The sequence below is a fragment of the Physella acuta genome, unplaced genomic scaffold (assembly GCF_028476545.2).
Source record: "Physella acuta isolate Inbredline_101_S28 unplaced genomic scaffold, ASM2847654v3 ptg000565l, whole genome shotgun sequence".
Lineage (NCBI taxonomy): Eukaryota > Metazoa > Mollusca > Gastropoda > Physidae > Physella > Physella acuta.
In genome coordinates, this window is record NW_026732084.1 from 1,602 (window position 1) to 24,292 (window position 22,691).

General features: G+C 37.3%; 1 protein-coding gene across 1 annotated transcript; it reads left to right on the forward strand.

Moving 5' to 3' along the window:
* The first annotated feature begins 6,380 nt into the window (after positions 1-6,380).
* Positions 6,381-21,507, forward strand: LOC131946605 (dopamine receptor 2). Its single transcript, XM_059307500.1, has 2 exons — positions 6,381-6,494; positions 19,660-21,507. The coding sequence occupies exon 2, from the start codon at positions 20,036-20,038 to the stop codon at positions 21,428-21,430; it is 1,395 nt and encodes a 464-aa protein (XP_059163483.1). The 5' UTR covers positions 6,381-6,494; positions 19,660-20,035; the 3' UTR covers positions 21,431-21,507.
* Positions 21,508-22,691: the final 1,184 nt, after the last annotated feature.

Sequence of the window (22,691 nt, forward strand, 5' to 3'; positions counted from 1 at the left end):
CGCGTTATCAATTATAATTATATGTTCTTAGACGCGTGACCTTCTTTTCTAAAAATGAGTTATTTAAATGTAAACAATGTCTGTTCTTGGATCATAAATATCAGGACACGGGTTTACCAACACTACCGCATGAAAACCTTGAGTGTACATTAATCACTCACCGAAATAATATGGTAGAACACACTTCGGTGACCGCCTCTGTGTCAGAGACGTAGAGGGGCGCTCTCAGGGCCCCCACCCCCCGATTACACTACGGCATAGGCGCGGCGTTCGACGCCTGACTCCTTAAAACTAACAGGCGCCATCGTGCCAAATAGTATCCTGTTAATAATGATGCATATTTCGTCATTCGCATGAGGGACACAAATGAATAGGATTTTACTGATGCAATATGCTAGCGTTACTAATGGTCTATTATTAGACGCTCGATCTCAATTTCTGACTGAATTGTCTAACAATAGATGCTTATTGCATCATTCGCAAAGTGACGAAACTCTACAGTAGGCTCCTCATATTCAAAAAGTTATTTTTTTCATCTTTGGCAAGGTGACGAAACTGTACTGAAGGATTTCCTCGCGTTACAAAGTTATTTTTAGAAGCCTGTTGTAGTTTTACCGCTGAATATAGTAGTACCCCTTACTCGCTATGCAGGACGCTCTATTAACGGATGCCAAGTTCCAACTTAGTCGCTCTAAAACTCTGGGCGCCAAACCTTGTATGACGAAAGTTGTACCCTATATGGCGCCGCCCGTAAGAAACTTTAGTTTTCTTTTTCGCAGAAATATTCTCGGGATTATTCTCATCTATTCCCTAAAGTTTCATGAACCGCATCCGAGTTTTATTTTTTATATACCGTGTATAGAGAAAAAAAAATCGCTCCCCCCGAGGGGCGCCGCCCTTGCAATATTAAACAATATTTTTTTTGCAGAACCCTACCATTGAGTGATCTAATCATCTCCCCGAAGTTTCAAGTACACGGATGAACGGTGTGAAACCGAAATTTTATAAACCGTATATAGAGAAAAATCGCAGCCGCCCGTGGCGCCGCCCTTGCTAATTAAAAAAGGATTTTTTTTTACAGAAACCTTCCCTGAATTGTTCTAATAAACTCCCCCAAAGTCTCATGGCTATCGGATAACGGTTTCACACCAAAATCGACTTATTTTTATAAACCGTATATAGAGAAAAATCGCACCATCCCGTGGCGCAGCCCCTGCGAAATTAAAAATGATTTTTTACAGAACACTTCCCTAGAGTTTTATAGAGTTTTATAATGAACTCCCCAAAGTTTCATGAGTATCGGATAAACGGTGTCACTTTTATTATTTTTATAAACCGTAAATAGAGAAAAATCGCAGCCTCCCGTGGCGCCGCCCTTGCGAAATTAAACGTATTTTTTTACAGAACCCTTCCCTAGAGTTTTATAATGAACTTCCTAAAGTTTCATGCCTATCGGATGAACGGTGTCACTGCAATTCACTTTTATTATTTTTATATAACGTATATAGAGAAAAATCGGACCCTCCCGTGGCGCCGCCTTTGCGAAATTAAAAATGATTTTTTTACAGAACCCTTCCCCAAAGTGTTCTAATGAACTCATCAAAGTTTGATGGCGATGGGATGAACGATGTCAAACCAAAATCGACTTTTTATTTTTATATACCGTATATAGAAAAAACAAATCGCGCCCTGTCGGGGCGCCACCCCTGCGAATTTGAATTTTTTTTTTTCGCAGAAACCTCCCCAGGAATATTTTCAACAACTTCCCAAAGTTTCACGGCGATGTGATGAGGGGTGTAGTAATGCATAAAGGACACACAGACATACACACACACACATACATTGCTTTATATATATACTAGCGTACCCGTCCCCCGCGCGTTGCCGCGGGGATAGAAGTAAGTTTGACGAAATGTATTAGAATGATTTCAGCAACGCGTTACAAATCATATGTTCTAAGACGCGTGACCATCTTTTCTAAAAGCGAGTTATTTAAATGTAAACAATGCCTGCGCTTAAATAATAAATATCGGGACACAGGTTTACCTACACTACCGCATGTAAACATTGAGTGTACATTAATCACTCACCGAAATAATGTTAGAACACACTTCGGTGACCGCCCATTTGTCAGAGACGCACAGGGGCGCTCTCAGGGCCCCCACCCCCCCCCCCCCCATTAGACGACCGCATAGGCGCGGCGTACGACCCCTGGCTCCTTAAACTAACAGGCGCTATCGGCCAAATAGCATCCTATTAATAATGATGCAGATTTCGTCATTCGCTAAAGTGACACAAATGAACAGGAATTTTTTCTTTAACACGTAAAAAGTATTTAACGTGTTTTAAACATCAGTGTGACTGATGCAATATGCTAGCGTTACTAATGGTCTATTATTAGATGCTCGATCTCAATTTCTGACTGGCTTGTCTAATAGTAGATGCTTATTGCATCATTCGCAAAATGACGAAACTCTACAGTAGGCTCCTCATATTCAAAAAGTTATTTTTTTCATCTTTGGCAAGGTGACGAAACTGTACTGAAGGATTTCCTCGCGTTACAAAGTTATTTTTAGAAGCCTGTTTTAGTTTTACCGCTGAATATAGTAGTACCCCTTTCTCGCAATGCGGGACGCTCGATTAACGGATGCTAAGTGCCAACATAGTCGCTCTAAAACTCTGGGCGCCAAATTGTGTATTGACGAAAGTTGTACCCTATATGGCGCCGCCCATAAGAAACGTTAGTTTTCTTTTTCGTAGAAATATTCTCGGGAGTATTCTCATCTACTCCCTAAAGTTTCATGGCACTCGGATGAACCGCATCCGAGTTTTATTTTTTATATACCGTGTATAGGGAAAAAAAATCGCTCCCCCCCCCCGGAGGGCGCCGCCCTTGCAATATTAAACAATATTTTTTTTGCAGAACCCTACTATTGAGTGATCTAATCATCTCCCCAAAGTTTCATGGTACACGGATGAACGGTGTGAAACCGAAATATACTTTTATTTTTATAAACCGTATATAGAGAAAAAATCGCAGCCTCCCGTGGCGCCGCCCTTGCGAAATTTAAAAAGGATTTTTTTTTTTTCCGAACCCATCTTTGAATTGTTCTAATCAACTCCCCCAAAGTCTCATGGCTATCGGATAACGGTGTCACACTAAAATCGACTTTTATTTTTATATACCGTATATAGAGAAAAATCGCACCCTCCCGTGGCGCCGCCCTTGCGAAATTAAAGATGATTTTTTTTTACAGAAACCTTTCCTAGAGTTTTATAATGAACTCCCCAAAGTTTCATGCCTATCGGATGAACTGTGTCACTGCAATTCACTTTTATTATTTTTATATACCGTATATAGAGGAAAATCGCACCCTCCCGTGGCGGCGCCCTTGCGAAATTAAGAATTATTTTTTTAACAGAACACTTTCCTAGAGTGTTCTAATCTGTAAGTCTCATGGCTATCGGGTGAACGCTGTCAAACCAAAATCTACTTTTATTTTTATATAACGTATAAAAAAAAACAAATTGCGCCCTGCCGGGGCGCTAGCCCTGCAAATTTGAAAATGTTTTTTAGCGCAGAAACCTCCCCAGGAATATTCTAAACATCTTCCCAAAGTTTCATGGCGATCGTGTGAACGGTGTCACTGTAATTTACTTTTATTATTTTTATATACCGTATATAGAGAAAAATCGCACCCTCCCGTGGCGCCGCCCTTGCGATATTAAAAATGATTTTTGCACAGAACCCTTCCCTAGAGTGTTCTAATCAACTCCCCAAAGTTTCATGCCTATCGGATGAACGATGCTAAACTAAAATAGACTTTTATTTTTTATATACCGTATATTGAGAAAAACAAATCGCGCCCTACATGTATATATGTATATATGTATATATGTATACATGTATACATGTATACATGTATACATGTATACATGTATACATGTATACATGTATACATGTATACATGTATACATGTATACATGTATATATGTATACATGTATATATGTATATATGTATACATGTATATATGTATACATGTATATATGTATACATGTATACATGTATACATGTATATATGTATATATGCATATATGCATATATGCATATATGCATATATGCATATATGTATATATGTATACATGTATACATGTATACATGTATATATGTATATATGTATATATGTATATATGTATATATGTATATATGTATATATGTATATATGTATATATGTATATATGTATATATGAATATATGCATATATGCATATATGCATATATGCATATATGCATATATGCATATATGTATATATGCATATATGTATATATGCATATATGTATATATGCATATATGCATATATGCATATATGTATATATGTATATATGATATATGTATATATGTATATATGCATATATGTATATATGTATATATGTATATATGCATATATGCATATATGCATATATGTATATATGCATATATGCATATATGCATATATGCATATATGCATATATGCATATATGCATATATGCATATATGTATATATGCATATATGCATATATGTATATATGCATATATGCATATATGTATATATGCATATATGCATATATGCATATATGCATATATGCATATATGCATATATGTATATATGTATATATGCATATATGCATATATGCATATATGCATATATGTATATATGTATATATGTATATATGTATATATGTATATATGTATATATGTATATATGTATATATGTATATATGTATATATGTATGTTTGTATATATGTATATATGTATATATGTATATTTGTATATATGAATATATGTACATGTATATGTATATGTATATATATATATATATATATATATATATATATATATATATATATATATATATATATATATATATATATATAATATATATATATATATATATATATATATATATATATATATATATATATATATATATATATATATATATATATCATAGAGAGGAATCAATAAAAGAGCAATCATAGAAGAGGGATCAGAAAGAAAGAGAACAGAGATAGATCAGAGAGGGATGGTTTATGAGAGAGTAATAAGCGAGATCATAGAAAGTTATAAGAGAGAGAGATCAAAGAGAGAGTAATCAAAGAATGAAATCCGAGAGAAAGAGATCAGATATCAGATAAAGATATCAGAGTTGAGACCAAAATTGAGAAATCAGAAAGAAAGAGGTCGTTCAGAGAAAGATTAAAGAGGGATCTTTGAATCAGAGAGAGAACAGAGAGCGATCAGAAAGACAGATTAGATCAGATAGATATTTGGAAGGGAATCGGAGAGTGAGAAAAGAGAAAGTGATCATAGAGAGAGATCAATAAAAGAGAAATTAGAGAAAAAGAGAACAGAAGAGAAATCAGAAAGAAAGATCAGGTATTGAGAAAAAAATTATAGAAAGAGAGAGGTATGAGATAAGATTAGAATCAACAGAGAGATTAGAGAAAAAAATCGGAGAAATAGATCAAAGAAATCAGAGATTAGATCAGATAGTTATCAGAGAGCGAGCTTAAAGAGAGAGCTCAGAGCGAGAGAGATAAATGTCAGAGAGAGAAATCAGAGAGATAATACAGATCAGAGCGAGAGAGAAAGATTAGAGAGATATTAAAAAGCGTGAGATGAGAGAGAGATCATAGAATGTGAACAAAGAATGAGACAACCCCTCTTTGTGGCTAAACAATGTGTAGAGTAATCATATAAGGTAAACAGCATCAAAGTATTTGTTTATATCTATATATACACAATGACACATGCAATCTCAATAACGCACGCATAAACACAGACACACACACTGCGCCTTTATCCTCATTGATGACTTGTGTAAAATTTTCTGTGTTCAATTTTTATTATTTGCACATTATTCAGTGTGCATTTTTTCAATGCACTATTTCCTAGTTGAGAATTTTCTGTGTGCGCATATTCCTGTGTGTTCGTTTTTAGTGTGCATTTTTCCGGTCATAATTTGAAACTATTGCCAGTTTTAGAAAAGGCTGACATCAGAGAATATACGAAACCCAACGGCATTGTTGTATTGTAATTTTTTTCTCACAGGGTTGAGAGAACTATTATATTAGTTCCGCTATTGTTACTTTCCAAATCAATTTTGATTAATTAGGTAAATCTTAAATCAATTTTGTACTTCTCACTGCAGACTTTCCCAATCTCACTTTCGAAACCGCATAAGTAAAATAGTATTCTCAATAGTATTCTCAATATCTAATAATACCTTAAATAACCCTTCCTCCCTAACCTTATCGGCACCGTACAGAGCAAGCGCGAGATAAAAGTAATCAATTTTTCTGTACGCATTTTCTTCGCTCTTAAAGCACATCGTCAGAGGTTATTTGCTTCCCGCCTTTTCCATCAAGCTGGAGAGCGAGAGCTAGCTCCAGTAATAACGGCTTTCTTAAAATTCCGTATAGATATAGATCTATATTCACGAAGGATTATATGTAAGTTAAATTTTAAAATCACTATTAACTACCGGTATTTTGTATTGCTGCTTAGAATTCCTCAAAAATCTTTCTGAATGTATGTATGATTTATAATGAATGCTTTTTTTCCCACACATTTATATATTGACCTGTATATAAATAAATAAATAAATATATATATATATATATATATATATATATATATATATGTGTGTGTGTGTGTGTGTGTGTGTCATGCATACATATACATACTCATTTAAAACACATTTGTCTTTTCCGAAGTGTCTGCCGAGCAGCTCCCATTATTATCATCTGGTATACACATAGTCCTGTAATAAGTAGGCCCTATGTCACCTCATTCTACAGCAACGTTTACCCAAAAAAATTTGTCCAGATAGCTTTCAGCAGCCAAACATAAATTTATTTTGGTGCTAGATTTTAAAAATAATCCCATTATCTTTTATAGTATATACATATATATATATATATATATATATATATATATATATATATATATATATATATATATATATATATATATATATATATATATATATATATATATATATATATATATATATATATTGCTCAATTTTTATTCTTGCATGTCAATTGTATTTTTTTTTTTTGCATATTATAATTATACTAAATTATAGAGATTTTTAGTGGTGGTAATTACTATTGACAGATGTAATAGTTCTGCGGTATATGCTTGGTGTTTGTGTTTCGAGTTGTATTATTTATTACATTTCTATCTTTTTATAACTTCTTTTTTTTTAAAGAACGATGGAAGAACTCCACGTAGAGGTTCAAATGATCAATACTGGTGGTATTGATTTTATTCTTCGGCAGTCAGAGTATTCATTTCTTAGCGTAGCCAAAAATCGGGTTCATGTTTTAGTAAAAAAAAAAAAAAAAATTTGTATAAAAATTCTTAATGAATTAGAAACCAGTTGTGGATTAAGGGGGAAAAGGGATTAGAGAGCAGCAGCCAGGGTCCCCCTTTTATGTTTGCTTCTATGGTGATGTGAAATTTATGAAAAGTGTGAATGTGGAACAAAGTAATGTAAACGGTTTGTGTACAACTACTGTTGTATTGTTAGACAGTGTATTCTAGCTGGGTTTTTTAAAATGAGGATGTTAGAAGGGAAACGACTGGCCGAGTGACGTTTTGTTGTAAGTGGGAGCAAAGAGGTGTATTACGGTTGATGAGCGCTGCGGTTAAAGCTGGCAATTGAAACGAGGAAGGATTGTGAGATTAGCAGAGTCACTTAATTTAAAGCCTTTAGTTTCACCCTAAACCTAATGCCTTGTGTCTACTGGTGTCAACTGTCGGTATAGCAAATTGTACTTAAACATTTTTAAGGATAAACACCACGGATAGAAATTTTTAAATACTTTAACTTGTTTCAGTGTGTTTAATTGATTCATATGTTAATGGTTGTTAACCTACAGTCAGTGGCGGAACTAGAAAAAAAGGGCTCCCCCGCAAAGAAAAAATTAGGGCCCCCTATATATATATATATATATATATATATATATATATATATATATATATATATATATATATATATAATATCTATATCCTAACTGAGTAATTTAGTCTACTTCATTGCAATATAAAACCATTCTGGGAGAACAATCCAGACAAATTTGGTCCAAACTCATCTTAAGCTAGAAATTACCACCGTCACTTCTAAACATGCTGGTCAAAAATATATAAAGACGTAAGCTTGATTCGTGAATGGTTTCTCGCGTTATGTTTATTCTTTTCATTTTTGGCTTTTATAATATCAATTTTGAAAACATTGATTTTTATGGCTATACCATTGTTTATTACGTCTTATTTAAATAATAATTCAGAGAATTTAATTGCTTTTTAATATACATAGCACAAAACTATTTAAATGAGCTTTGTGGGCATCCCTGTTTTAAAGAAGGGCAGTAAGTCATGGAAGTAGTGTGAATGTTTGCCTACCATTTCAAACTATAGCTCTTGTAGATTATAAAATATTTTTCTACGCAACAATCTCTGCTATAGTAGACCTTTTTTTTTTTTTTTACAAAACCACTTTTAAGATGCATGAAAAACATAATTTTTGAAAAACAAATTCATTGTTTTTTGGTCGGAACTGGGCCCCTAAACGTCCTGGGCCCCCCCGCATTGCGGGGTCTGGCGGTATGGTAGTTCCGCCCCTGGATATAATCCTATTAACAAACCAGCTAATATTTCTAGCGCTAAAAATCTCGGCGCAAAACGAATATTGCGATTTCCGCAGTGTACTTTCAATCAGCAACAATTTTACACCACATCAATCAAAGTATTAATAGGTAAGGATATTAGATTAGTTATGGTAAGCTATTCTATTGCATTTTATCACTTGAAAGAATAATAACTAAAGAATAGGGGAGGATTGGGTGAAAAGTCACAGGGGCGAAAAGTCACAGCAAGTTTTTACCTTGAAGAACATACTTTTTCATTCCTTCATCAAGAAAATTTATGGTTTTTAGTCGTTTACCCTGCTTGGAGTTCACTTCCTGTTTTAACTCTCTGAACCGGAACTGAGTTCAGAACCTCATATACTTGTATTCATTGACAAAGTGGGACATTTAATCAACGGAATCCTGTAAGTATGCTTGCATCTTTCATTATTTTTGTGTTTTCATGCAATGTTTGTTTTCTCAAGCCATAATAACGTCAGTCTGGATTGATTGTTTTTACTTCTGAGAAATTGATTTGGAAGTATGGATCATTTTGTTAGACAACCCGATGCTGGGGTGAAATGTCACAGGCCATGGGGTGAAACCTGCGACCCATATAGAAAAGTTCGGCCATCTCCATTACCACAAAAATTAGGATATTTAACTCTAATGTCAAGGCAGTTCTGCTGTATGGAGCAGAGACATGGAGAGTCTCCAAGGCAAGCACAGCAAAGATACAGACCTTCATGAATAGATGCCTTAGACAGATACTGAAACTGAGATGGCAGGACAAAGTGCCGAACTTGGAACTATGGAGGAAAGCTAGGCAGGAGCCTATAGGTGTGCAAATAAGAAGGAGGAAGTGGCGCTGGGTGGGTCACACACTGCGAAAGGCTCACACAAATGTTACACGCCAAGCGCTTGAGTGGAACCCCCAGGGAAAGCGGAAGAGAGGGCGCCCAAGACAGACCTGGAGGCGGAGTCTTCTTGAAGAACTGAAGCCAATAGGGATGTATTGGGAGATGTCAAAATTAATAGCCGAGGATAGGAAGAAATGGAAGGAAATGGTGGAGGCCCTATGCTCCATAAGGAGCAAAGAGGACTAATGATGATGATAATGATGGGGTGAAAAGTCACACTTTTTCTTTGGTGTGACTTTTCACCCAGGTCATTAAAAAAAGAAGACTACTTGGTACAAAACATGCAAAATATGTTTTTCTTTTTTCTTTCTTGAATTTCCAAATGATTAATGTCATTATATTCCCCTAGTGTGTATACAGTGAATAAGATAATAATAGGCAAGTCAAGTAGTAGTAGTAATAAATATATAATTTTACTCAGTAGTAATAACCTTTAATAATAACCTTCATTACATATGCAATCACTGCATTGTTTGTGTTTAGATTGTATCTTTGAATTTAGTCTAAGGCGTTCAACTTGCTTTTTTTCTTCACAGAATAATGCCAAGACAATACCAGCACAAGACAACACGAGGAACATTGACGAAACATGTCACTGAGATCAGTGGCGTAGCTACCGTAAAGCTAGCGTAAGCAAGGCATAGGGGCCCAAGGCAAATAGGGTCCCTTTTTCGAAAGTTTGAGGGGGGTGCAAATCGAAAGTCTGAGGGGGGTGCAAAGCGAAAGTTTGTCCCCGGTCGCCGGGAAGGGTCACTACGCCTCTGGGGGGCCCACTAACACTTTTTGCATAGGGGCCCAAAAATCCTAGCTACGCCACTGACTGAGATGACAGTTGCAGCCCATTTTGTCGCTCCGTAAAGCTGCATCCGACTGTGGGGTTATTTACAAGACCCTTCAAAGCTATGTAAACTTGCACAAAACAGACGACAACATTGAGAAGTCAACTTTTGGCTACAGTACGCAGAAGAAGCGCATCTTCTCAGATGAGCAAGAACAAGTTTTGCTGGACTACATCATTGAAGCCTCTTCAATCTACTATGGCCTAACTCTGAGAGAATAACGCAAAACAGCCTACGAAGTTGCTGTTGCCAACAAAATTTCCATGCCAGAATCCTGGTCCGCTGCGAAACGAAAACTGCAGGAGATGATTGGCTGATAGCATTCAGGCAACGTCACAAAGACAAACTATCTCTGCGAAGTCCGGAGGCAACATCACTCAATCGCGTACAGGCAATTCAACAAAACAAACGTCAACTTATTCTACGATAATCTGGAGAAAGTGATGGGGAAACAGAAGTTTCGGCCAGAATGCATTTGGAACATTGACAAGACTGGGTGTTCCACTGTACAAACTCAGCGACAATTAGCAAAGAAGGGTGAAAACGTGCGGGCTCCATCGTGTCACATGAGAAAGGGAGCACCGTCACACTATGTGAAGCGGTCAATGCCATCGGAAATAGCATGCCCCATTCCTGATCTTCCCCAGAGTCAATGTTTAAGATCACTGGAATCTAGGTGTCCCACCAGGAACACGATGCGATTCTCACCCAAAGGCATCCGGGTGGATGACGTCTGAGTACTTCATTAAATTTCTTCAGTTACTGAAAGACAGCCTTACATTTCTTTTCAATTTTAGTATAGTCCTGTATTAATATAGTCCTGTATTAATATATTTAATAAATATTAATATATTTGGCCACTGTCCTCTTTATGGCCCTGTTATGTCCACAATTAAAAAAAATTAATCTTTTACTGTTTCAATTCAATCTTATGTAAATTTTGTAATAATTACAAATCTGGTCCTCATCTATAATCTGTAATATAAGGCTGGTGGTAGTGTGTCAGTCATTCCGTCATCGCTATAGATTTTGGAAATCTCTTCGTGGGCGCGGACGCCCGGGAAAACGTGTTGTTCGGCGGCGGTTTAGAGTACGAAGCGAGTCTGGGGAAAGAAAGATGTCTAGGCGGACGTTCGTTAGGGCGTCGGCTCAATATTTTTTGAAGTAATATTCGCCCCAATGCGGGGACCCGCACCCGAGGGCAGCGCGGTAAACTCTGAGGTAATATCCATATCCACACCTTAGCGAAACGTTTGTGGTTAGTTTTGTTCTGTTCCCAAGTTTGTACATTTAAAAAAGATTCACCGTGGCGGAGCACGGGTATGCAGCTAGTTTACATATAGGCCTATATCATCTAAACATTCATTACTATTCATGATTGTTAAGGGAAAAGAATTTCAATAACAAAAAAAAAGTTTTTTGGGATCAAATAGATTTAACCATATAACATTTGAAAATGAGAGGATTAAAGAAACAATGACTATACATATGTTACGGTCAAAGCCCGAAGTCGGCCAATGCGCACATTGGCCAATATCGCCTCCCATTGAACGGACAAAGTCCGAAACTTTGCTTGATTTCGGCCTTTGGCCGGCCAATCCGCGGACTGGCCATGGTGGACAGGCCAAAGTTTGAAATAGCTCTTGATTTCGGCCTTTGGCCGGCCAGTCCGACTGGCCATGGTGGAACGGCCAAAGTCTGAATTAGAAGATCATGAGCAGATTTTGGGGTTTTTTTTAATACCGTAAGGATCATGAAATTAAGTCTTTATTGATTATTCATTAAAGTAAATGACAGAAACATTCAAATTTGTTTTTGTACTATAGTCTCAATCAATCAATATTATCACTTGTTACAACAAGTTGAACTTTTATGGCATTTAGAATTACATAGTAGCTTGTTATGTTTACACTTGCAGCGATTTGTTGTGCACTTGGTTGTGCAATTGAAGCGAGTGTAGCCTTGGTCGCCGGTCAATGATTGTGAAGATTCGATGGTTCGTATTGATTTTTCCTCAGTGCCAACTGACGACAATAAGAGCAGTTTTTCGTGAAGAATTGAAAACTCACCTCTAGCATACAGTTGTTTTAGAATACTACGTTCAGTTCCTACCTTGTAGAAAGCGCTCTCGACGCTCATGACAAGTGAAATGACGCTACGGGGATCACCGCGATCTCTGTCAATGGGTTGCACTACAATATTTTTCATGGATGAGGCTGTCCCATACAGTTGTAGCCCATATATGGAAACTAACATAGATTTAATTTTTTTTCTTTTGACAGCCATCTGCTATGTCTGTCTCATGGTCTGACGGCCCTTTTGGTCCATGTCGCCTTGCGTATAGAATGATATACAAACAAGAGCTAAACAACACGTTACTCACAATGAAACGGCACCCAGAATAATGAAAACGCGATCACAACTTAGTCTAGATAGAACATTGGCCAGGTCATCCCGGCCAGTGCGCGCATTGGCCGGCCAATGTACGAAATACGCTCTTCGTGCTAAGTTCTTCGGGCTTTGGCTTAGAGAGCCGGCCAATGCGCACATTGGCCGGCCAATGCGGGCGTTGGCTGCACTTCGGGCTTTTACCGTAACATTTATACTAAAGCCCTCTTTTTCCATAAAAGTTATGCTATACAGACAGCGATAGCCGATTGAGTATTACAATTTGTTTTGGGCGAGATTAGTAAATAAATAAATCAGTCAGTAGTCAGTGTGGAGACAGATGAAAACTTATGATTACACAGTCACACAACATACCGCAGCTTTTTTCAATTAAAAAAAATCACCCCCCCGTTGGATGCCCCCCCCCCCTGAAGTGGATGCCCGGGGCCTGGGCCCCGTCCGCCCCCCCCCCTCCCCCCTCTGCACACCACTCGTCTAAACACAAAATACACAAGCTATAAAACTATGATACAGTAGTTAAAAACTAGTATAAACCTAACCTGTACTAACCTTGGAGATCTGGACGAAACTGAGGCACACACACGTTTTCACACACCTTATATACCCTTTCATAAACTGGTACAAACCGGACTATTACAACTCACGGCACGAGAGCTGAACAAGGACGAACGGGATAGGGTACCAAGTAACAACGACATTCACCCCCATTCATCCCCTTCTCTTGTTCACTACTCCAAAATTTCACTTTCATCGAAAACATGTGTATCTTGTATCCCAGCATACAGCAATCAGGGCTTTATGAGCAATGTTTCTTCCAGACTTTTTTCTCCGGGGGGGGGGGGGGGGACGACGACGACCCGACGGGGGACGGGAGGGGGCGACGACACTTGATATTTTCGAGGGGGGGGAGGGTCTACATTTTCCGGACACTAGTAAAAGTATGTGTTTACTATATAAATTCCATCTCGTTCGGGGGGGGGGGGGGGGGGGGGGCGGTAGACTTTCTTCGGCAGAGCCCCCCCCCCCCCCCCCCCCCCCAAGATGCTTGGAAGAAACTGTTTATGAGACCTACAATTAGTTAGTTAGTACCACCCCTTTTTCATCCAAGAATCTTAACTCTGGACAGCTACACACTAGGTATAGTAATATGCCTAAGTAAACTGCAATTGTATCAATTGTGGACTAGGTCCAAATGGGGCCTACTGATAGCTGGTATCAGTTAATGTGTGCAGAGGCTAGCGAGGGGGGGGGGGGCGGGGGATGCGGACCGTACCGGGTGACACCTTTTAGGGGGTGACACCAAGGCAAAAAATAGCATAATATATAGAGAAAAAAATTGAGGGGGGTGCAAATCGAAAGTCTGAGAGGGGGGTGCAAATTGACAGTTTGTTCCCGGGACGGGTCGCTACGCCTCTGGGGAGTGACACCATTAAGTGCCGCACCGGGTGACACCTGACCTCGCTACGCCACTGAATGTGTGTACACAGCATTTACTATTTTGGAGTTAGAAATTATTTATTTTTATTGTGGAGTTAGTAGTCTGAACTAGGAGATAATACTTAATGCCCCATGGCTCGGCTAGATTTTCCCCAAATGTTGATTTTGGGGGGTATGGCTATAAAAGATAAATTAAACCAATTAAAGTAAATTATATAGCCTTTATTTTTATTTTTATATTGTGTAAGATGTGTTAGAATAGTTTTACATTAATTTCAATATTAGAAAATACTTGGATTAGTAAAAATCTTTAAAAATGTACATGTGCTAAAAAGTGTGGTTCTTGGTGACCTTTTTTCCTATATATATATATATATATATATATATATATATATATATATATATATATATATATATATATATATATATATATATATATACTAGCTGCATCCCGTGCTCCGCCACGGTAAATCTATTTTAAATGTACCAACTTGGGAACAGAACAAAACTAAACACAACACAAACGAACGCAAAAAAAAAAAACAAACGAAAAAACAAACACAACACTCATAACTTAAATACATCTTAAATGCAATCATAAAGGCATATTGCTCACAGTCAATCCCGTAGCGCCAAATCGCGCCCTTTCCGAGCGCCGGCGGACGCGTCTGACACAGTGAATGACTATAAAACAGAGGCGTAGCGACCATTTCCGGCGCCCGGAGACAAACTTTCGATTTGACCCCCTCAAACTTACGAATTGCACCCCCTCCCCTCAAAAGTTCAATTTCCACCCCACGCCCTTAAACTTTCGATTTGCACCCCCCTCAAACTTTCGATTTGCACCCCTTTTGATTTGAAATTCCCCCCGCTTTAACTTTTGATTTGCACCCCCCTCAAACTTTCGATTTCCATCCCCCCCCCCCCGTCGCAAATTTTTTCCAACCCACTTTGGCACCCCCTAAGGTTGGCACCCAGGGACACGTATCCCCCCCTCGCTACGCCTCTCCTATAAAACCCCCCGCTTGCCCGCAAACCCAAAGATAGAATAATAATAAATAATATACAATAAATAATAGGCAATATTTAAAATATCCGTGTTTTACCTACTATATATCACTTTATCAATTCAAGCGTTTTTTCCCCAGTACTTTAAATTTTAAAAATGTACAATAGAGTTTCATAACTAAAACCTTTGCGCACCCAATGAACGTGATGGCGCGTCTATAATATTGCGGAATAGTTGATTAAAAATTATAATTAGTAAACAGTACATTCAGTGAATAAAATAAATAAAAGATAGCCTTTTATCAATCAATACTAATTATAATATTCCAACAATAATGTACTCTTACACGTCTGCATAATTTGCATTCACATTTTGCGAATTATATATGTCAACAATTATTCCGTCTTGCAGATTTTGCATTCACATTTTTAGCGTGAGTTCAATTTATTTTTAAAATGTCTCCCTTGGCAAAAATAATAAACAGTTTAATTAGATTTTTCTAACCTACAGCTATTATGTTATTAAAATGTATCCACTTTCTCTAGGAATATTAACGAAAACGATATTTGACATTGATCCTTTTAATATGTTTTAGCAATGTGCATGTATTTAATATTCTCTTTACGTTATGCAAAATTGTACAAACAGTGGAAATTATAAAATAGCTCTATGTCGTTATATAAACAAACTCTACTCTACTTATAATGAGACATGGCGGTGCACCGAAAAGCACTACATGGTGCAATGTTTACTTTTATGGTTCCAAAAGCTATAGCGATGACGGAAGGAAGGACAGACACAGCCCGCTTATATTATACTAGCTGCATCCCGTGCTCCGCCACGGTAAATCTTTTTTAAATGTACCAACAGAACAAAACTAAACACAACACAAACGAACGCAAAAAAAAAAAAAAAAAAAAAAAAAAACGAACAAACACAACACTCATAACATAAACACAATTTAAATGCAATCATAAAGGTATATTGCTCACAGTCTAGCCCGTAGCGCCAAATCGCGCCCTTTCCGGTGATTTGCACCCCCCTCAAACTTTCGATTTGCACCCCTTCCCCCCCCCCCCCCCCCCCCCGCCGTAAAACTTTCGATTTCCACCACCACCCCCCTCGCAAATTTTTTCCAACCCACTAAGGTCGGCACCCGGGGACATATGCCCCCCCCCCTTCGCTACGCCTCTCCTATAAAACCCGAAAGATAGAATAATAATTAGAAAACAGTATAAATAATAGTCAGTATCTATAATATATACAATATTTCACTTTATCCATTCACGCAATTTATTTCCAGCACTTTAAATTTTAAAAATTTACAATAGAGTTTCATAACTAAAACCATTGCGCACCTAATGAACGTGATGACGCATCTATAATAGTGCTGAATAGTTGATTAAAAATTATAAGCAATAAAAAGTAGGGCCTACATTCAGTGAATAAAATAAATAAAAGATTGCCTTTTATCAATCCATGCTATTTATAATTTTCTAACAATAATTTCCTCTTACACATCCGAATAATTTGCATTCACATTTTGCTAATTATATTATTGCAACACTAATTCCTTCTATGACGAACGTATATTTGCATTTACATTTTTTATTAGCGTGAGTTTAATGTATTTTTAAATTACCTCCTTTGTCAAAATTAGAAAAGAGTTAAATTAATTTGATTTTTCTACCGTACTGTTATTATCTTATTAAAATGTATCCACTTTTTCTGGGAACCTAAACGAAAATGATATTTGACATTAATCTTTTTAATACGTTTTAGCAGTTTGCGTGTATTTAATATTTTCTTGACGTTATGCGAAAGAGTAAAAACCGTGGCAATTATAAAATAGCTCTATGCCGCTATATAAACAAACCCTACTCTAATACTTAGAATAAGACACTGCGGTGCACTGAAAAGCACAGCATGGTGCGAATGTTTACTTTTATGGTTCCAAAATCTATAGCGATGACGGAAGGAAGGAAGGAAGGAAGGACTGACACACTACCAGCAGCGTTATATTATAGATATATATATATATATATATATCTATAATAATAGTTTCGCTGTCTGTCTATCTATCTATCTATCTATCTATCTATCTATCTATCTATCTATCTATCTGTCTGACAAGAACGCTCTAGAGAAAAGACAAGCAATTTAAAAACATGCATAGTAATTCGAAAAACGAAGTATGACGTCGACACATTTAGCATAGAGTTGAAAATAATCTCACAGTAATATAATGACGTCATTGATTCTGGCGTAAACATTGAATAAAGAGGAAATGTTGTCTAATCTAAGTGGTTTGCGTGAAGAGTTTCTTGCATACAATTCTTCGGGTAGGGGCGAAGCCCCACCCCCCGCGTAAGAACGTCTGAGCCCCTCCCCCTCCCCAACTCAAAAGAAATTTCTTCATCGATACTCTATAATAAAATTACCGCCTAATTAATGTGTCTAATCTCAAAAGTGGTTTTCTTGCAATTTCTTTAATGCAATTCTTCGGGTAGTGGCTAAGCGCGACACCAGTGTTTCTTTCAGACTTTTTCCTCCCCGGAAAGGGGTGGGGGTAATTGAAATTTTCGGGGGCGGGGGGTAGAATTTTCGGGGAGGGGGGCGGACACTGGAAAAAGTATATAATTATATTTCGTTGAATGGGACGGTAGACATGTTTTTTTTGGGAGTGGGGGGTGGGGGGTGGGGGGGGTGGGGTGGTTTCCTCATCGATACTCTATAATAAAATTACCGCCTAATTAATGTGTCTAATCTAAAAAGTGGTTTTCTCGCAATTTCTTTAATGCAATTCTTCGCGTAGTGGCTAAGCGCGACACCAGTGTTTCTTTCAGACTTTTTCCTCCCCGGAGAGGGGTGGGGTACTTGAAATTTTCGGGGGCGGGGGTAGAATTTTCGGGGAGGGGGCGGACACTGGAAAAAGTATATAATTATATTTCGCTGAATGGGACGGTAGACATGTTTTTTGGGGGGTGGGGTGGGGGTGGGTGGGGGGTGGGGGTGGGGGTGGTGTGTGTGGGGGGGGGGGGTGGGTTGGTTTTAGTTTAGAGAAAAGAGACAGCACTATCAACCTAGCGCCCGGTGTATCCTTCCTCAACGGGCCATTTTTCTCGTATATATATATATATATATATATATATATATATATATATATATATATATATATATATATATATACATATATATATAAAGAGAGGGGGGGGGGGGTAAAGTCCTGTCCCTTTGGCCCATATCAGCTGTGTGGATAGAGAGGGGTGGGGGCTGATTCATGGGCAACAATCAGCCTCTTCTCAACTTAGGGTGCTTGGATTTCCAATGCGCACTCATCCAAGGGCCAACAGAGTTTCTTCCAGGCATCTCTTCTTCGCCCACTCCCCCCCCCCCCCTCCCCCGGAATTTTTTTACCGGCTCTTCCCCCGAACGAAATGAAATTTATATAATTTATATAGAAAATATATACTTTTAACAGTGTCCGCCCCCCCCCCCCCCAAAAAAAAAATTTCAAGTGTCCCCCCGGAGAAAAAAGTCTGGAAGAAACACTGATGGCCAATTAGACTGGAACCATGTGATATATAGTTCAGGGGAGACCCCGCGGAAGCTTAAAGTTAATCCACTATGAGGGAAACAGTAGCCTTGATTTAACTACACGAGGCCTTGCGTTGGACCTTATACACCATAGTGTTTGTAAGTAGGTCACTAGCTCCTCGTTAGTATTTTTCAAAACAAATGATTAAATTGGTATAAAAAAGAAGTTTATTCCGCTATTAAGTTACTTTTAATCGTAAACGACGATACAGAAGTTATTTTAAATGGCGTATTTACTCTAATTCCTAATAAGTTGTCTTATTAAATAATAATAATAACCTAGGCTAACCGGTACTTAATTTGATTCTATTATTTGTAAAAATATATACACATAATGTTTGCATTTTAGTTTTAGGTACTCTTGGTAATTTAAAAACTTGAAGCGAGGACAAGAAACAAATAGCACCCATGTTTTTTTTTTAAATAAATGGGAATCATGTTCTCACCATAAATTTAAATAGAATTTTTTTTTTATTTTTCCCTGGCGAACCTGATTACGAATTTTGAGAGCGAGAACGAGACTTAACAACACTATTAAAGACAACGTCCTTATTGAAACATATCACACTGCCACCTGCCAACCTCAACATTAAAGCATCCAGACACGAATCCTCAGCCTCACATATACAGAATCCATTAACCCCGTCAGAAATAAACCAAACAACCACTATCAGACAGTCGTATTGTCATTGTGTCTGTCATTTTTTTTAAATACAAAAATGTTAATTTATACTGTTGAAAGAGAGTAACATTGCGATTTATATTTTCAGAATCCAGCAATGCTAAACCGGTGATTTCTCCCTATCAACCATCGGAATTTCATTATAATACTTACCGGTACGCTGTTGTTATTATATGCAATACCGTACTATTGAAAATTGTTTTCTCATCTTTGCTGGTACGGAAACATTTGTTTAAAGTGTAGCCGCTATCTCAATTCTAAATCTCTATCTCGTTAAGTAAATTTAAAGAAAACTAACATAGATCAGCATGGATGTCAAGCTTAACAACTGCTGACATTTTAGGCCTGAGTTATGCCGAGAATAAATATTCAACTAACCATTCAGAAAACAGTGGTTAATTCAGGACATATTGCAAGTACAATATATAACAGAACATTGAATTATATAGGCCTATATCTTGTACATGAAAAACAGTAGTGCCAATTCCACTGAAGTTTTCTCTTTGGAGAACGATGCCGATCTCACAAGTAATGTTTTTAAAGTTTCAGTATCGGACCATGACTTGTCGTTCAGCACAGTTTCTACAATTATTTTATGGAATAATTCGCTGAGCAATACTTCCTATCAGCTAAGTAATCCAGCCATAGCATTTTTATTAGTAGCATTTAGTCTTGTGGTAGTTATTGGAAATCTCATGGTAATTTTCGCTGTTTATAGAGAAGTGTATCTAAGAACTGTTACCAATTATTTTATTGTATCACTAGCCATTGCCGACGTAATGGTTGGAGGAGTAGTCATGCCTTTCAGCATAAGTAATGAACTAACCAGATCTGTATGGCTGTATGGTCAAGCTTGGTGTGATATGTGGAGATCATTAGATGTTCTTGCATCTACAGCTTCCATCTTAAACTTGTGTGTTATTTCATTGGATCGTTACTGGGCGATTACAGATCCTATTGCATACCCTAGTAAAATGTCAAACGGAAAAGTATGCATTTTGATTGCTTTAGTTTGGTTTTGCTCAGCAGGAATATCTTTTCCTGCTATAGCCTGGTGGCGAGCAGTAACCCCGACAGATTTGCCAAAAAATCAATGCTTGTTTACCGAGGATAGTGCATATCTAATTATTTCATCTGTTGTTTCATTTTATGTACCTACATTTATAATGATGTTCGTGTATTGTAAAATATACAAAGCAGCTCAAGCTCAGACAGAAGGAATTAAAAGCGGATGCAAAATAACAGCTGACTGTCCGAAAGGAGACAATGGAGAAGTCATGACTTTGAGAATACACAGAGGTGGATATAGACTAGGAAACGATTTGGATCAGGCCACGAATATGTTTAACCATCGAAATAGCGACATAGACAGTGAACTTTCTCTTAGTACACACCACCAAGCATATATTAACAAAAATATGAATCAACAAGGTCGCCCTGCGACATTTATTTCAAAGAAAATAAAACATTTTGCGATAAGTAAAAAACTGACCAAGATTGCCAAGGAGCAGAAAGCGGCTAAAACGTTAGGCATTGTTGTGGGGGTTTTTGTTATATGTTGGGTACCATTCTTCTGTGCAAATGTGTTGTTTGGACTTTGCCACAGCGAGTGTATTTACAGGCCTGAAATTTTGTTTCCAGTATTTACATGGCTTGGATATATCAACTCTGGAATGAATCCGATAATATATGCGTTGTCGATGAAAGATTTTAGGCGAGCTTTTAGTAAAATGATTTTATGTTGTCCACGTTATAGACATAGTCAAAATAAAAGATACACGTATAGTCATTCAAACAGCTTATCCACCTCAAGTTTTTCTGTCAATTATAACGAAAAATGTGTTCATTTAAAAATCTAAAATGGAAGATTGGAAGAAATATATTATCTTAACGTTTTAACTTTTAGTTCATTTTCTCTGTTAGCCATAATAAACAAAAGGACTACTTTTCTTCGTTTTATATTTTTCCTTGACTTATATGTGCATGTGATATATCTATGCATTTAAATTCTGTATACAAAATATAGACCTGATTAGTACACACGACACAACCAAAGTCCGAAGTGCATGAACTTCGCAAACTGACTGGGATGCTCTGATCAATGACCCATGTTAGTGTATTTCTTACATGGGCCGAGCGACCTCGCCAACTGGCCATTGCCTAAAGCACGTTTTGGTGTCATCAGTGGCGTAGCTACCGTAAAGCTAGCGTAAGCAAGGCATAGGGGCCCAAGGCAAATAGGGGCCATTTTTTCGAAAGTTTGAGGGGGGGGGTGCAAATCGAAAATCTGAGGGGGGGGGGGGGCAAATAGAAAGTTTGTCCCCGGACGCCGGGAAGGGTCGCTACGCCTCTGAGGGTCCCACTAAAACTTTTTGCATAGGGGCCCAAAAATCCTAGCTACGCCACTGGGTGTCATGGCATTTTGATTATTCTGGCAATAGTTTCAATGCGTGTAAAAATATTTTCTCTGAAAAATTTAATAATACATTTAGTTGATTGTGGTCAGGTCTGGAAAAATGTAAGTTTAGATCTTGATTACTATTTACAATTGTTAATAAATATGAAAATCGTCCAGAACATATTTTAAAAATCTGCCGCAGTGCATCGTTAAACTGTTAACAAAAAAGACAAGTAAATTTGGCTGTACAGAAATTCCGTGATCGGTCTTCTGTCAACCCCACTTTTAAGTAATATTGTTCTCAAAACTTTGCTCATAAATTTTAAAAATAAAATTATACTTTTCACATGACATAGTTATGCGAAATTTATTTACAATGCTGTGACAAATAAACCGGGAGTGACCTCCCCTAAACTTTCTCGAATATTCTTATATGACACTACGGGGAATGGCGACTCGGGATATAAACATGATTTTTTAATCCATTTAAAAATCCATTTTTAATTACTTAAAAATAGAATAGAATCTCGTAGATAAAAGAATTGCACACCAAGTGAACGCCAAATAAAAAGTGTAGAATAGTGCGGAATATTATTAGTATTTTACTCGACTACCTGTTATATAGTTAGATAACTGTGGGTTTCGGGGGTCATCCATAAACGACATCACGTCTGTCACTTATCATCACAAAATAACCAGACCCCCCCACATTCATAAAGACG

Excerpts from the sequence above, each read along its gene's own strand:
- LOC131946605 (XM_059307500.1), top strand. The coding sequence starts at position 20,036 with ATGAAAAACAGTAGTGCCAATTCCACTGAAGTTTTCTCTTTGGAGAAC.